Source organism: Oryctolagus cuniculus, chromosome 1, assembly GCF_964237555.1.
Source record: "Oryctolagus cuniculus chromosome 1, mOryCun1.1, whole genome shotgun sequence".
Lineage (NCBI taxonomy): Eukaryota > Metazoa > Chordata > Mammalia > Lagomorpha > Leporidae > Oryctolagus > Oryctolagus cuniculus.
This window is the reverse complement of record NC_091432.1, coordinates 217,807,290-217,820,642: the sequence shown is the minus strand read 5'-3', so window position 1 is coordinate 217,820,642 and position 13,353 is coordinate 217,807,290. Positions and strand designations below refer to the sequence as shown.

The window sequence follows — 13,353 nt, the reverse complement described above, 5'->3', positions numbered from 1 at the left end:
CAGCCCTCTACACACGTCGCTGGGTTCCCTGTGTTAGTACGCCACTACGATTCCCACGTCTGTGTTCACTGGGGATGCGAGTCCGTGAGTTTCCTATCTTGTGATGCCGTTGGCTTGGGCACTGGGCTGGCAGTGGCTCCGAGGTGGGCTTGTGAGCCCTCCTCCCTGTTCACCTGTGTACCTTGTCTCCCCTACTCCATCATCGGGTGCAGAGAGCAAGTACGTTTTCAAAGCTGTTCCTTAGTAAAACCGGAGATGAATAACAGCTGCATAAACTGTGCAATCTGACGAATTCTCACACGTGTGCACATTCATATACCCATCGCCCAGCCCCCAAGTGCCCGTTCCTCCTGCCTGCCCCCCCCCCATCTCCAGGAGCCACCGCTTCCCTCGCTGCAGCACACTTTGCATTTTGTCTCTTGTATAAACGGAATCCCACGGCAGGTGCTGTTGTTCATCTGACTTCTCTCACTCCAACCAACGGTTCTGAGGCTCATCCGTGTTGTTGCACAGGTCAATACAGACAGCCCCCAGCTGAGGATGGTTCGACTTAAGGCTTCTCACTTCATGATGGTGCATCTGGTGGAAACTCGCCTTTGACTGGGGTCTCTTTCCGGCCTCGCAGCGCCTGCCTGACACCCTCCTGCAGAAGTGGGGCAGCAGGGGCAGCTCCCTACCAGGTGCACCATCACGCGGGCAGGCAATCCTCCCAGACAGCGCACCGCACTGCTGAGCTCCGACAGCCAGCAGGTCGGGCGTTGGAAATGTATTTTCAACACACAATAGGTGTCTTGGGAGGCAAGCCATGGTAGATTGAGGGGCATCTGTAGTTGACTCTTACTACTACTGAACAGGGCCCCAGCGTGTGGACAGACCATGGTTAGTTTATGTGCTCAGCTTCTGATGTGCACACATGGGGCTATCACACATAATAGCTTCAAGTGTACTCTCTATGCGCACGTGCTTATTTGCCTTTGGTAAACTGCTCAACGGCTGGACTATATGGTAAGCGGATGTTTAGCTTTTAAAGAAGCTACCCAGCTATGTCAAGAGTGGTGGGCCAGCCGGCGCCGCAGCTCACTAGGCTAATCCTCCGCCTTGCAGCGCCGGCACACCGGGTTCTAGTCCCGGTCGGGGTGCTGGATTCTGTCCCGGTTGCCCCTCTTCCAGGCCAGCTGTCTGCTGTGGCCAGGGAGTGCAGTGGAAGATGGCCCAAGTACTTGGACCCTGCACCCCATGGGAGACCAGGAGAAGTACCTGGCTCCTGCCATTGGATCAGCGCGGTGCGCTGGCCACGGCGGCCATTGGAGGGTGAACCAACGGCAAAGGAAGACCTTTCTCTCTGTCTCTCTCTCTCACTGTCCACTCTGCCTGTCAAAAAAATAAAAAAAAAGAATGGTGGGCCATTCTCCATGCCTGGTATCAGAGTGTGGGAGCTCAGACGCTCCACTTCCTTGCCAACACTTTGTATGGTGAGTCTCTGAATCACCGTGCTCAGAGGCGTGGTTTTAACAGGCATCTGCCCAGTAGCCAAGGACATTAATTTTCAATCCGTGAGCTCCCTGGCCATTTGTATACCTTCTTCACAGGATCCCTCTGAATCGTCGATGTAATTTTTTTCCTGTGCTGATCATTTTCTAAACACTGAGTTTTGATGACTTTTTATATGTTCTGGATAGAAATGCTTTATCACAGAGATGACTTGTAAATATATCCCAGGATGTTGCTTGTCTTTCCATCTTTTTTTTTTTTTTTTTTTTTTTGACAGGCAGAGTTAGTGCGAGAGAGACAGAGAGAAAAGTCTTCCTTTTTCCGTTGGTTCATCCCCCCAAGTGGCCGCTATGGCTGGCGCATTGTGGCAGGTGCGCTGCGCCGATCCGAAGCCAGGAGCCAGGTGCCTCCTCCCGGTCTCCTATGCGGGTGCAGGGCCCAAGGACCTGGGCCATCCTCCACTGCACTCCCGGGCTTTGCCACTGTCCTTCAAATAGCAACAGTTTTACATACTGATGGATCCTAATTTATCAGCTTGTCTTTTATGGCCCATGCTTTTGGTATCATATCCAAAAAAAAAAAAAAAAATCTTTGTCTAATCCAAGGTCTCAAAGATTGTCCTTGGTGCTTTATTCTACAAGTGTCATCGTTTTGGGTCTCACATCTAAAATCCGGGCTGAGCTTTGTACATGGAGTGAGGGATCCACTGGTCCTGCAGCACGTGTTGGAAAACGCGATTCTGTCTTCACTGAATTGCCTTAGCAACTGTTTGCTCCGGACTGGCTGTCCGAACGGCCGGTGCGTTTCTGGGACTCTAGTCTGCTCTCCCGCCTGTGAGGACATGAAAATCACCGACTGGCAGCGAGTCCGGGAAGCAGCACCACCGTCCTCCGAGTTGGCTCTCCTTTCCAAAGGCGTTCCTGTCATTGCAGTTCCTATTTCCATGCGAACTTCATTATTAGAACCAGCCTGCCATTTTTCCCCAAGAAAAGCTTGAAGAGATTTTGGTTGACATTGTGTTGAATCTGCAGGCCACTCTGCAGAAACACTGACTAAAGGGTATGGAGTCTTGGAGCAGGTGTTCAGCCTGGTCGTGCTTAATTAAGTTAAAATCTGTTTTCAGATGGGGTGGCGAGAGCAGGCGCTGCTTGGTCTCTGCTTCGGCCGCCTGTTCTTGGCTCACTTTCTCCCCTTTCCAGGGACAGGGCAGCTCTGTGCCAGGAGCTCGCGGAGCCCGGCTTCCGGTTGTCTGCCCCTCTCCTTGCTGTGAAGGCCCTCCTCCCTCCCTCCCCACACCGCGTCCAGTGGGCCAGGATGGTCTCCCGTGCCAGCGTGAGGTGCGCTGCCCTTGTCACAAAGCAGGCCAGGGCTTCTGGTCTGGCTGTGCATGACGGAACACGTGTGCATCCCTGTAAGTGTGTGCACATGTGAGCACTGCATGCAAATGTACATGTGTGCACATCGGTGCATTCATGTGGGTCTGTGTGTGAGTATGCGTGTGTGTAGGTGTATGCATGCCAGCATGTGTGTACGCTGAGTGTGCAGGCGGGTGGTGCACTGTATGTGTGCACGTGAGTACCCGAGTGTGCACATGCAGACATGTGTGCGTACATGCTGGTGTATGCATGTCAGTGTGTGGGCTGTGCATGCCAGCATGTGTGTACGCTGAGTGTGCAGGTGGGTGGTGCACTGTATGTGTGCACGTGAGTACCCGAGTGTGCACATGCAGACATGTGTGCATACATGCTGGCATATGCATGTCAGCATGTGGGCTGTGCATGCCAGCATGTGTGTACGCTGAGTGTGCAGGAGGGTGGTGCACTGTATGTGTGCACGTGAGTACCCGAGTGTGCACATGCAGACATGTGTGCGTACATGCTGGTGTATGCATGTCAGTGTGTGGGCTGTGCATGCCAGCATGTGTGTACGCTGAGTGTGCAGGTGGGTGGTGCACTGTATGTGTGCACGTGAGTACCCGAGTGTGCACATGCAGACATGTGTGCATACATGCTGGCGTATGCATGTCAGCGTGTGGGCTGTGCATGCCAGCATGTGTGTACACTGAGTGTGCAGGAGGGTGGTGCACTGTATGTGTGCACGTGAGTACCCGAGTGTGCACATACGCACGTGTGTGTGCGGACATGCTGGCGTATGCATGACAACGTGTGGGCTGTGCATGCCCAGGGACTCACTCACCGGCTGGCCTTTGGAACCAGGCTCCCCTTGGCTCCCAGGAAGTCCGGTTCCGCCCTCTGTCCCTCGCTTGCCAGGGGGTCCCAGCTGCCCGGGGAGCCCGCTTTCACCCTTAAAGAAACACCAACATTGGCAGTCAGAAGGGGGAGGCGGTGAGGGGTGGCAGAAGGGAAGGGGCTGGGAGAGGAGAAGGGTGACTCCCAGGAGGGTGGGGCAACGGTGAGGGCCTGGGGAGGGAGCGCAAGGCAGGAGCATCCGGGAGAGGGCCCCTCTCCACACCCGCCACGCAGCTCCCACCCTGCACTGCTTCCCGCTCCTCCCTGGGCCAAGCCCTGCACTCTCAGAGGGCTCCAGCCAGACCTCGAGCTTGGGGAAGGCCGGAGCCAAGGCCCGAGTCCTTCCTCCCAACCTCCGCTTCAGCGCCCAGCTCTGGGCTTGGGCTGACACACGGTGGCCTCCACCACGCACCGCACCGATCCAGCAAGCTCCCGAAAGTGCCTCGGAGAGGAGCCCGCGGCCGGCAGCAGCACCTGCTGTTCCACAAAGCCCCACGAGAGGGCGCACTCGGACAACCCAAACACCCGCTGCCCCCTGCTCTAGCTTGTGGCCGGGTCACCGAGCCCAGGACAAGTGTGCCTGATGCTTCGGCACCACGGTGCTCAGTGCCCAGGCAGAGATGAGGGTGGGGGTGGGGAGGACGGAGAGGAGAAGGGGAGGGCAGGGTCTGACCTTGACTCCCGGGGGTCCCTGTGCTCCAGGCAAGCCGGCCACGCCTGGATTTCCTCTCTTCCCAGCGGGGCCCACAGGGCCAGGGTCCCCATCGTCCCCCTGCTCCCCCTGTCAAGGAAGGTTTCTCATATTTAGGAAGTCGGCAGCCAGGGAGGCGGGACGGGACGACTGGGAGGGCACAGGTGACGTCCTCACCCCAAGGGAGAGTGTTGGGTATAGCAGAAGGGGCAGGGTGTAGGGACCAGGAGACCCCGAAACTGGGAGCCCTATGGCAGAGCAGATGAGCGGAGGACTCTACTCCCAGCCCCCCAGGGGTGAGGCCACTCCACTCGACGCCTTCCAGGGGACTTTTGGATCTGATGGTTCTGCCCAGCCCCAGCCCAGCCAGCTCTGGCCCACAGCCTATGGACGCCCCCCCCCCGCCCCCCCCCCCCACACCTGGTCTCCAACAGAGACACCATCTGTTAGCCCGAGCCCCACTCACCTGCTGTCCAGCTCGACCGTCCCTGCCAGGAAACCCATCTGGTCCCGCGACGCCCTCAGGGCCCTGTCTCCCCACCACGCCCCTGGGCCCTGGCAGCCCCTGCAAGCCCTGTGAGTACAGAAGACACGGTGAGAGCTTCCTGGAGAGCAGGGGCACGGCGGGAGGGCAGCAGCCACGGGTCACTCACCTGGAGCCCCCTCCGGCCTGGCGACCCGGCCCTGCCTGGCTTTCCCTTTGGTCCCTGAAAAAGCAAAGGCCACATGATAGAGGCCTGCCTGGAGGCGGCAACGAACCCTAGGCGTGCTGGGACGGGGCACTGAGAGGCACATGGGGCTCTGTGGACATTCAACTTCACCCAGCTGGCCCTGGGGTCTGCCACCGCAGTTGTCCCCTCGTGGTCCCACACACGGAGGCTCTGGCCATTGCCCACTTCCTTGCTGGCTGGCCCATCTGACCCCCAGGAGCATGATGTCCCTGGGTGTGGGCAGAGGGGCTGGGCTAGGGGCAGGGGAGGGCACTGAGGCAGTGCTGGCCCAGCCTCAGTGGTGGGAGCACAGGGGCCCTGGGTCCAAGGCTCGAACTTGCTTCTCCATGCGCATCCGTGCCTTGGGAGAGCCCCTGCTGCGCTGGTCCCATTCTCTTGTTCCGTGCTGGACAGGGGCTGGCTTTGACTCTTGCCTGGGTTCAAGTCCCACTGGCTGACCTCCTAGAGGGGCTGCCCTGGAATGTGGAGCCGGTCTGCCCCCTGCCCCAGGCTGCGTGAAGGGAATGGAACGGGTCCGGCTCCCTCCTGGCCCTGCTGCTGGGGCCCCGGGCTCTCTTCCCGTTCACTGGGCCTCAGCCTCCTTGGGGTGCACGGAGACCTCTTACCTCTTCACCCTTCGATCCTTTGGGTCCCGGCCGCCCCCGGGGTCCCGGATGCCCCTGCAAACCAAGGTGAGATGACGCAAGGCAGCCCCAGGACTCTCTCCCAGAGTGGGCAGCCAGTCTCCGCCTGGAGGGGGAGGGTGGGGAGGGGTTTGGGGGCTGCCCCAGCCTCCCCAGCAAGAAGGGTCACTTTAAGCTTTAAAGGGCCCAGTTCCTCAATTCCCAGCGCTCCACCCCTCCTCGGGGCAGGGATGGGACAGGCATGGCACCACTCACGGGCTGGCCCTGCTGGCCGGGCTTTCCTCGGAGGCCTTGTACACCTTCCTGACCCTGGAAGCCAAGGAGACACAGGTGAGGGCCACCTAGGAGCGGGGTGTGGCCAGGAGCCCTGCTTTTCCCCAGTCCTGTGTCGCTGTCACTCTCGGCCTCTGCTTCCTCAAAGGTCAGATGGGTGAAGCGAAGACCCCAGCCCTGCCCAGCGTGGACAGAGAGGGGGGAGGAGGAGGGGCAGGTGCCCCCAGCACACATGATCCATCCCCCCTCACAGTGTGAAGGGGAGGTCCTAGCCACCCAAAGGGTCCTGAGGTGAATGCCAGGGCTTGGCCAGCGACACAGCCCCCTTAGACACTCCTGTTCCTGCCCACGGAGTGCTCCGTTACTTACGGGGTATCCAGGGTCCCCCGGTTCCCCGCGGTCTCCTCGGTCACCCACAGGGCCCTGAATGACAAGGACAACAGCAGAATATGGGCCCTGTGCAGGTGCAGGGACTGCTTGCCACACCCCCTGGGAGTGTCCCCCTCCCCCCTCAACAGGGGCAGAGGTGCTTACCCGATCTCCGGGCGGCCCAGGGGGCCCCTCGGCCTTACCATCGTCGCCCTGCTCGCCCTGCAGACACAGAACCGGCTTTAGGACAAACACTTGCCTGCTGCTACAGAACGCCAAGAAGCTGGGCCCAGGGCCTGGGCAGAGCTAAGCCTGGCCTGGACTTACACACAGTGAGACTGAGGCCAGAGAGACAAGGGGCAGCTGGCTCTGAGCTAGACCCTGGGGGTGCGGAGCCAGGACTGCAGCATGCAGAAGAAAGTGCGCCTCGCTGTCCATCTCTCACCCCCCCACCCTTAGTGAGACCCCGCAAAGTCAGGGAGCTAAGTCGGGGGTCCCTCCAGCTGGGAAATGGGAATGGGGACAGTGGTGAAGCCCCTGGCAAGTGGCAGGAATCCCAAAAAATGACACACAAGATCCTGAACCATGCGTGGCCAGACTAGCAACAGTTGCCTCCGCTCGGCCACTGCCAAGGGCCCCGCACAGGCAGGCTCACCAGAGACCCCCAGCCGCCCCACGAGGCAGGTGCTAACATCATCCCCATTTCAGAGGTGAGGCCGCAGAGGCCCATGGGGAGGACAAGACCTACTCCTCAGCCCCAAGAAAGGGCCCTGTCTCTGGTCCTGGCTGGGAGAACCTGGATGAAGAGCCCTCTCCCCGTGGCCAGGGACCCCCACCCCAGCGAAGGCCACCTCGGGGTCCTGCACGCGACACCCTTTTGTGAGCACAAGCGGGACTGGGATGCCTCGCGGTGCTATCAGCACGCGGCCGCTCACACGGGCTCAGCACGTGGCCGTGAGAACTGCCGCTGCTGATGAAGATGGCGGTGGCCGTGGGCCACACAGCCGTGACAGGGGACAGGCTGGGGCAGGGGCAGTGTGGACGGGAGGGCGTCAGCCATGGCCGCCCCCCAGGGACCCGCCGCCACCTGCCAGCCGCACGGACGGTATAAGCAGAATGGCATGGGGGGTCACCCTGGGCTTGGCCACCGCAGCCTCAGACAACTGGGGGCCCTTTGGTGCAGGGATGGGAGGGGCAGCTGGAGAAGCAGAAGGGAAACTGCATCCGGGGCCTGAGAGCATCCCTGGCCAGCAGCAATGCTGGGAGCTGGCGGCCACACGACTTGGCCACCAGCCTCTGTGGTCCTGTGGGCAGAGCCTGGAGGCAGGCGGGGTGCCTGGGCGCCGGGGCTCCAGGGACAGGCCCAGGCTTCCCTGGAATGTTCAGGGTGTTGGGCACATCCTGAGGTTTGTCTCACACACAATTCCATAGGCTCCACAGCTGTGCTGCTCGGCCTAGGGGGGAAACTGAGGCCCTTTGCCAAGGCCCTCCGGCCAGAGCCAGCCATGTAGACCCTCACTGCCCCATAGCGCAGCTGCCATTGGGGATGAGCTTGGAGAGCTGGAGTCCTGTTTCCAGCCCGTCCCTTCAGGTCTGATCTTGGCCTGGGGAGCAGGTCCTGTGATCAGTCTGGATCCCGGCCCCGCCCTGCCCTGCCCTCAGGGCATGAATCAGTCCCTGAGCATCATGGAAACTCACTTTCCCCACCCGACACTTTGACAGGTCCCAGAGAGCGCTCTGGGGGAATCCTGGGTCTCTGCCTGCTCTCTCCTTTCCCGATGCCATCTAGGTTGTGGCCAGGACTCTTGTGACCGTGGTCATGACCATGTAAAGATGCGTGGGACAGTGACTGGCCACGTATACACTGGGCCCACAGAATATCAGCACCCCATGCTGTTCTAGCCACTGTGGTCTGTGTGACCCCACTCTACAGCGTCCCTGCTGCCACAAAACCACCCAGTGATGCATTTCTCAGAGCGCACGCCACCAGGAACCAACACACAACAGATGAGCCCCTCGGGACCCCCTGCCCAGCCCCTAGCTCAGCGGCTGGAGCACACCAAGTTGGACAGCTGGAGGAATGAACAGATAACACCTTGGAGGCCACAGCATGCACCTGGCTGACAGGTAAGCGGTGTCCCATTCAGCCCACATTTCCAAGGTACTCACCCACTTACCAGATGGGACAGACAAGGCCCAGGAGCCCTGGGACCTGCCGGCTGCACAGTGGAGGCCTTGGGGGCACACTGGCTCCTCCTTCTTTTGTGGTCCCCATTAACCTTCTCTATGCCAGGTGCAGCAGCAGGACCCCGGGGCTATAGCCCACTCTGATCGCAGACCCGTCCTCCTCCAAGCAGGAGGTGAAGCCAGCGGGGAAGCCAGCCGGGCCCCACAGCAGGAGGGAGTTCATGGGAAGCTGATACAGCCAGAGAAAGGGGGGCTGGGGAGGCACGGTGCAAAGCAACAGGGCCGCCTGCGAGGAGTGGCTATGGCAGAGCAGCCGGGGAGGCAGAGGGACTCAAGGCGTGGGCTGTGCTGCCTGCGGATGGGACCCAGCGCTGACGCCTGGCACCTGCTGGCCCCCACGCCCCAACCTGCACCACCACCAGTGGGGCAGGTGGTACGCTAAGCAAGTTTCCGTCCAGCCGTCACTCGACCCACTGCGGAGCCACAGGCTGGGGTGGACACACCTGTGGCTGTGCCGCTGTGGTGCCCGCTTCGCTGTGACCGCTGGGCTTCCCCACTGCCCAGCCCAAGCCCTCTCCTCGCTCAGAGCCCCGTCCTCACTCTCTCTGCCAGGTCTCATGGAGATGGCTCGGCACTGCCTGACCCGTCACATGACTGATGTCTGCTTCCCCTGCGCGGCCCTAGGCCCCATGGGGACAGAGGTCGCGTCTGCTTTTGTTCCAGTGCTGGGCACGGAGATGACACCTGATCCAGTGTTGAACGTGGACCTGCTGGCTCCAGCCTGCAGGGGGCATCGCCATGCACGTTCTGTGCTGCCATGGTCCCCAAGGAGTCCAGGACTGGCGCTGGCCCCGGAGCTGACCTCGGTGCTGCCTCCCTGAGAGCAGACACCCACCTTTTCACCTTTGGGTCCAGGAGGTCCGAGGGGTCCCACAGTGCCTTTGTGTCCCTGCAGACAAACAAGATGGAGGCGGGGGCACGGGGGAGTTAGGACTCCGGAGGAATGAAGGACAGGGACAGACAGAGTCACAGGGCTGTGCAGCAGGGCCTGCCTCTGCCCCAACCCTCCACATGTCTCTCTGGGCCCTGGTCTCCCCAGAAGTGGGACATGAGTTTCGCTCAGCCACCCTTGGGGAGGTGCTAGCTTGGGTGACAGTGGGCTACTCCCTGCTGTGAAGAGCAGTCGGGGTCTCCCGGGTCGGAGCTCAGGCATGGCGGTCTCGCCGTCTGCCCCACCCCCGCCTGTCCTACCCGTGGGTCCCGGGGCCTCCTGGAGCAGGTACAGGGAGGTGGCATCTACTTACATCGTAACCAGGCAGTCCTGGCTCTCCTTGGGCCCCCATCCGTCCTGGAGCACCCTGGGAAGGGAGGAAGCTGTCGTTGGCACAGAGTGTGGCTCTCACAGCAGGGTGCCGCTGGCCCCCACTAAGCTCCACTGCCCAGGGGACAAGGTGGGCAGCAAGTGACCCCAGCCCTCCTCTCTGGAGCACCCTGTGGCTGCCCTCGGCTGGGTCTCCTGGGATTTTCACACCAGTCGAACAGAACCCCTATTAACAATGAAATGTTGCAGACCTACAGTTAAACCCATTGTATCAAAGACAAGTGGCTAGAGCTTTGCCTGTGTTTGCCTAGTCCCTGGGCTGGGACCCGGGTGGTGGGGACACCACCTGCGCACCCTGTCCCCACCTCAGCCTGCAAAGATTTCACCACAGCAGCTTGAGATCGGCCGTGACGCCACGGTCATTGGCAGACGCCACAGAGCAGTGCAGGTGCTTGTCGCACACCGCCCGTCCCCCCTCCCTGGGGTCAGCAGTTCTCCCAGCAGCTGTCAGAGCCCCCCATGCCCCTTCCTCCAGGGCAGCCCAGCAACGCCCTGAGACACTGTCATGGTCTTCCTGGGCCCTGCAGTGGCTTCACCCTGATCCTCCTGCAGCTGCTTTCCAAGAGCAGCTGTCCCCGCCCCAATAGCAGGGCTTCCTCCTCTGGGGCCAGAGAGAGCTCCCAAAGACCCCGAGGCCCCTCACGTGGCTACAACGGGCTGTGTCGTCTAAGTTTTCCCAGAGCGATGGGCCGCACCTCTCTGCGGGTCCCCAAAGGGTCGAGGAGTTAAAGGACAATGAATCATGGGACACCTTGGGATGGTGACAGCCAGGCGTTCGGCCAGTGGTGGGAGTGGGCAACAGCTGTGCAGGGGAACCCAGTGCCTCCCTTCCTGCCCTTGGCCCCCTTCCTCCATGCCTGACTCCCCCACCCCAACCACAGAGTCCTCACCGTTGGTCCCAGGCTGCCCCGGGAGCCTTTGGGGCCTGGCATGCCAGGGACTCCAGGGTCTCCAGGGACACCCATCTCGCCCAGCTGTCCTTGGTAGCCCTTGGCACCCTGGTGGCAGGAGGAGAGACAAGCTGTGAGCCGGCCAGCGTGACGGGCAGGGGCGGGGCCTGGGCCAGCACAGCAGGGCGGGGAGCCTACCTTGGCCCCTGTCCGGCCCTTCTCGCCTTGCTTCCCCGCCTTTCCTTCAGGTCCCTGTAGGGAGAGGAAGGCAAAGAGCAGGAGAAAGGTTAGGAATAGACGTGAAATTGAGGTAGATCCATCCGGTGCCTTCTGCAGCTCGGTGCCCTGTGACCTTGAGCATGACCTAACCTTCCCATGGCCAGCTTAAGGATTCCACTGAGGGACATGGGAACAGCTGACAACAGCGCCTGCCCACAGGAAGTGCTGGGACCAGCGCAGGGTGGGGCTTCTTCAAGCATAGCACCTGTGCAGGCTCTGCTGTCGCCATGGTTACCACCTGGCACTCAAAGCACTGAGCTCTCTCCATGTGACAAGCACTGTTCCACTCTGCTGCCAACCCTGATGCCAGGCCTAGACTGGGTCAGCAAGGGACCCAAGGGTGCTGTGACCTGCCCAGGGCCAGCAGTGGGCAGCAGAGTCTCAGTTTTACCCCAGGCCCTCCGGGCTCCATGGCCAGGGACTCTTCTACCACCCGGCTGAGAGTCCCCGATAATGGCACCAGGCAGCAGGAGGCATCTGCTGGGCTCCCGCGTCTCTGAGACGCCATGTGTCACTTCCGTACATCCCTGGAGGCTGTGGCCCAAGGCACCATGCTGGACTCCTTCTGGGGTCTCTAACAGGACACTCTGCCCCTGCCCCAGTGGAAGCCAGTGCTCAGCAGGGGTGAGTGTGTGTGAATGTGAGGACAGACCCAGTTACAGAGAAGGGCAAGGGCCAGCCCTGGGCCAGCCGAGCATGGGACACAGAGGGGTAGGGCAGGCCACCCTTGCTGGCCTGCAAGGCGCTTCCTGACCGCAGGCCTCAGTGGAGTCGGGCAGCACATGCGCCCTGCTGGCAAGCCCCAGAGGGCTGGCTTTGGTCAGTCCCTCTGGAATGAGCTCCAGGATGAGGGAGGTGAGGTCCCCTCTTGGATCGGGTGTCGCTGATGGTGACGAGGGTCAGGAAAGCAGGTCCTAGAGGAACAGGGAAACATGTGGGCTGGGCATGGCTGTTCTGGAGTAGGGACGCTGTGTCCTCTGTGGGCCCAGCACGTAGAAGTCTGGTTGCGATTCTGCAGGAGGGAGAAACGTCACTCAAAAGACACACATGGCAACAGTGACTGCGGACGACACCTCTGTCCCAGGTCAGCCCACACTGGCCTCAGAAGGGCGGGACAGAGGCCTTGGGAGGGTGCTGGGCTTCCCGCATGACCCTTCTCTGGGCCTGTTTCCTGGAGGTCTTGGGCCAGCGCTGCATTGCCTGATACAGGGCCTTCAACCACATGTGGCTACTGAGCTCTGAAATGTGGCTCCGGTGACTCGGGAAGTGAATTCACCAGCTTACTTAATGAGTTGAGATTTCATTTAAAAGCTGACATGCAATTCAGCTACTGGAAAGCTTTTACATGTGTTGGGAACAATTCGTGTACATGAAGGTACACACCTTCAACAGCAAAATTATCAGGGCCCGTGCTGGGGTGCCGTGGGTTAAGCTGCCACTTGGGTCACCGGCATCCCACATCGAGCACCGGTTCAAGTCCCGGCTGCTCCACTTCAGATCCAGCTCCCTGCTAAAATGCCTGGAAAAGCAGTGGAAGATGGTCCAAGTGGGAGACCCGGATGGAGCTCTTGGCTCCTGGCTTCAGCCTGGCTCAACCCTGGCTCTTACAGTCATTTAGGAGGTAAAACGGAGGATGGAAGAGCTCTCTCTCTTTTTCTCTCTCTCTCCCTTTCAAATAGTAAGTCAATAAATAAATAATGCTTTTAAAAAGTCATGAGATCTAAATACAGATCAAGTATTTCCCATGAAAATTTACATCTGAGTGGGGATGTGCTGTGTCAGCAGATTTCAAACAGTACAAAGAAACGGAATGCCCAGTATTTCAACGATTTTTATATTGCGCATGTGTTGAAATGATACTGTTTTGGAAATCTGCACTGAATAAAACCTATTACTAACATTCATGTCATCTGTCTCCTTTTACCTTTTTACAACGTGGCTAAACGAAAATCCAAAATGACGTGTGTGGCATGCGCTCTGTTGCTGTTGGACAGCGCCGCCTTGGCAATCCCAAGGTCTCCGGCTCCTCCAGTTCTGAAACCGGAGCAGCCCTTGCTGCCTGCCCCAAGGGCCAGGCCCTGTGTCTGCCCCCGGGGCAAATTCTCGCTGAATGCTCACCACAGTGTGGGGAGGAAGACACCTTTCAGCCCAGGTCTGAGCTAAAGCAACTAGAATCCGGGGGCAGGAGG

General features: G+C 60.0%; 1 protein-coding gene across 4 annotated transcripts in view; it reads right to left on the bottom strand.

The window, feature by feature from the left end:
- COL27A1 (collagen type XXVII alpha 1 chain) overlaps positions 1-13,353 on the bottom strand; it is a 130,274-nt gene that overhangs the window by 12,995 nt on the left and 103,926 nt on the right. For all 4 annotated transcript variants that reach the window (XM_051842706.2, XM_051842708.2, XM_051842719.2 and 1 more), the window contains 12 exons: positions 11,084-11,137; positions 10,886-10,993; positions 9,919-9,972; positions 9,510-9,563; positions 6,593-6,649; positions 6,428-6,481; positions 6,041-6,094; positions 5,768-5,821; positions 5,085-5,138; positions 4,898-5,005; positions 4,414-4,521; positions 3,688-3,795 (listed from right to left, as the gene is read on the bottom strand). In XM_051842706.2, coding sequence (XP_051698666.1) covers positions 3,688-3,795; positions 4,414-4,521; positions 4,898-5,005; positions 5,085-5,138; positions 5,768-5,821; positions 6,041-6,094; positions 6,428-6,481; positions 6,593-6,649; positions 9,510-9,563; positions 9,919-9,972; positions 10,886-10,993; positions 11,084-11,137 — 867 coding nt within the window. The remainder of the gene's footprint in view (positions 1-3,687; positions 3,796-4,413; positions 4,522-4,897; positions 5,006-5,084; positions 5,139-5,767; positions 5,822-6,040; positions 6,095-6,427; positions 6,482-6,592; positions 6,650-9,509; positions 9,564-9,918; positions 9,973-10,885; positions 10,994-11,083; positions 11,138-13,353) is intronic.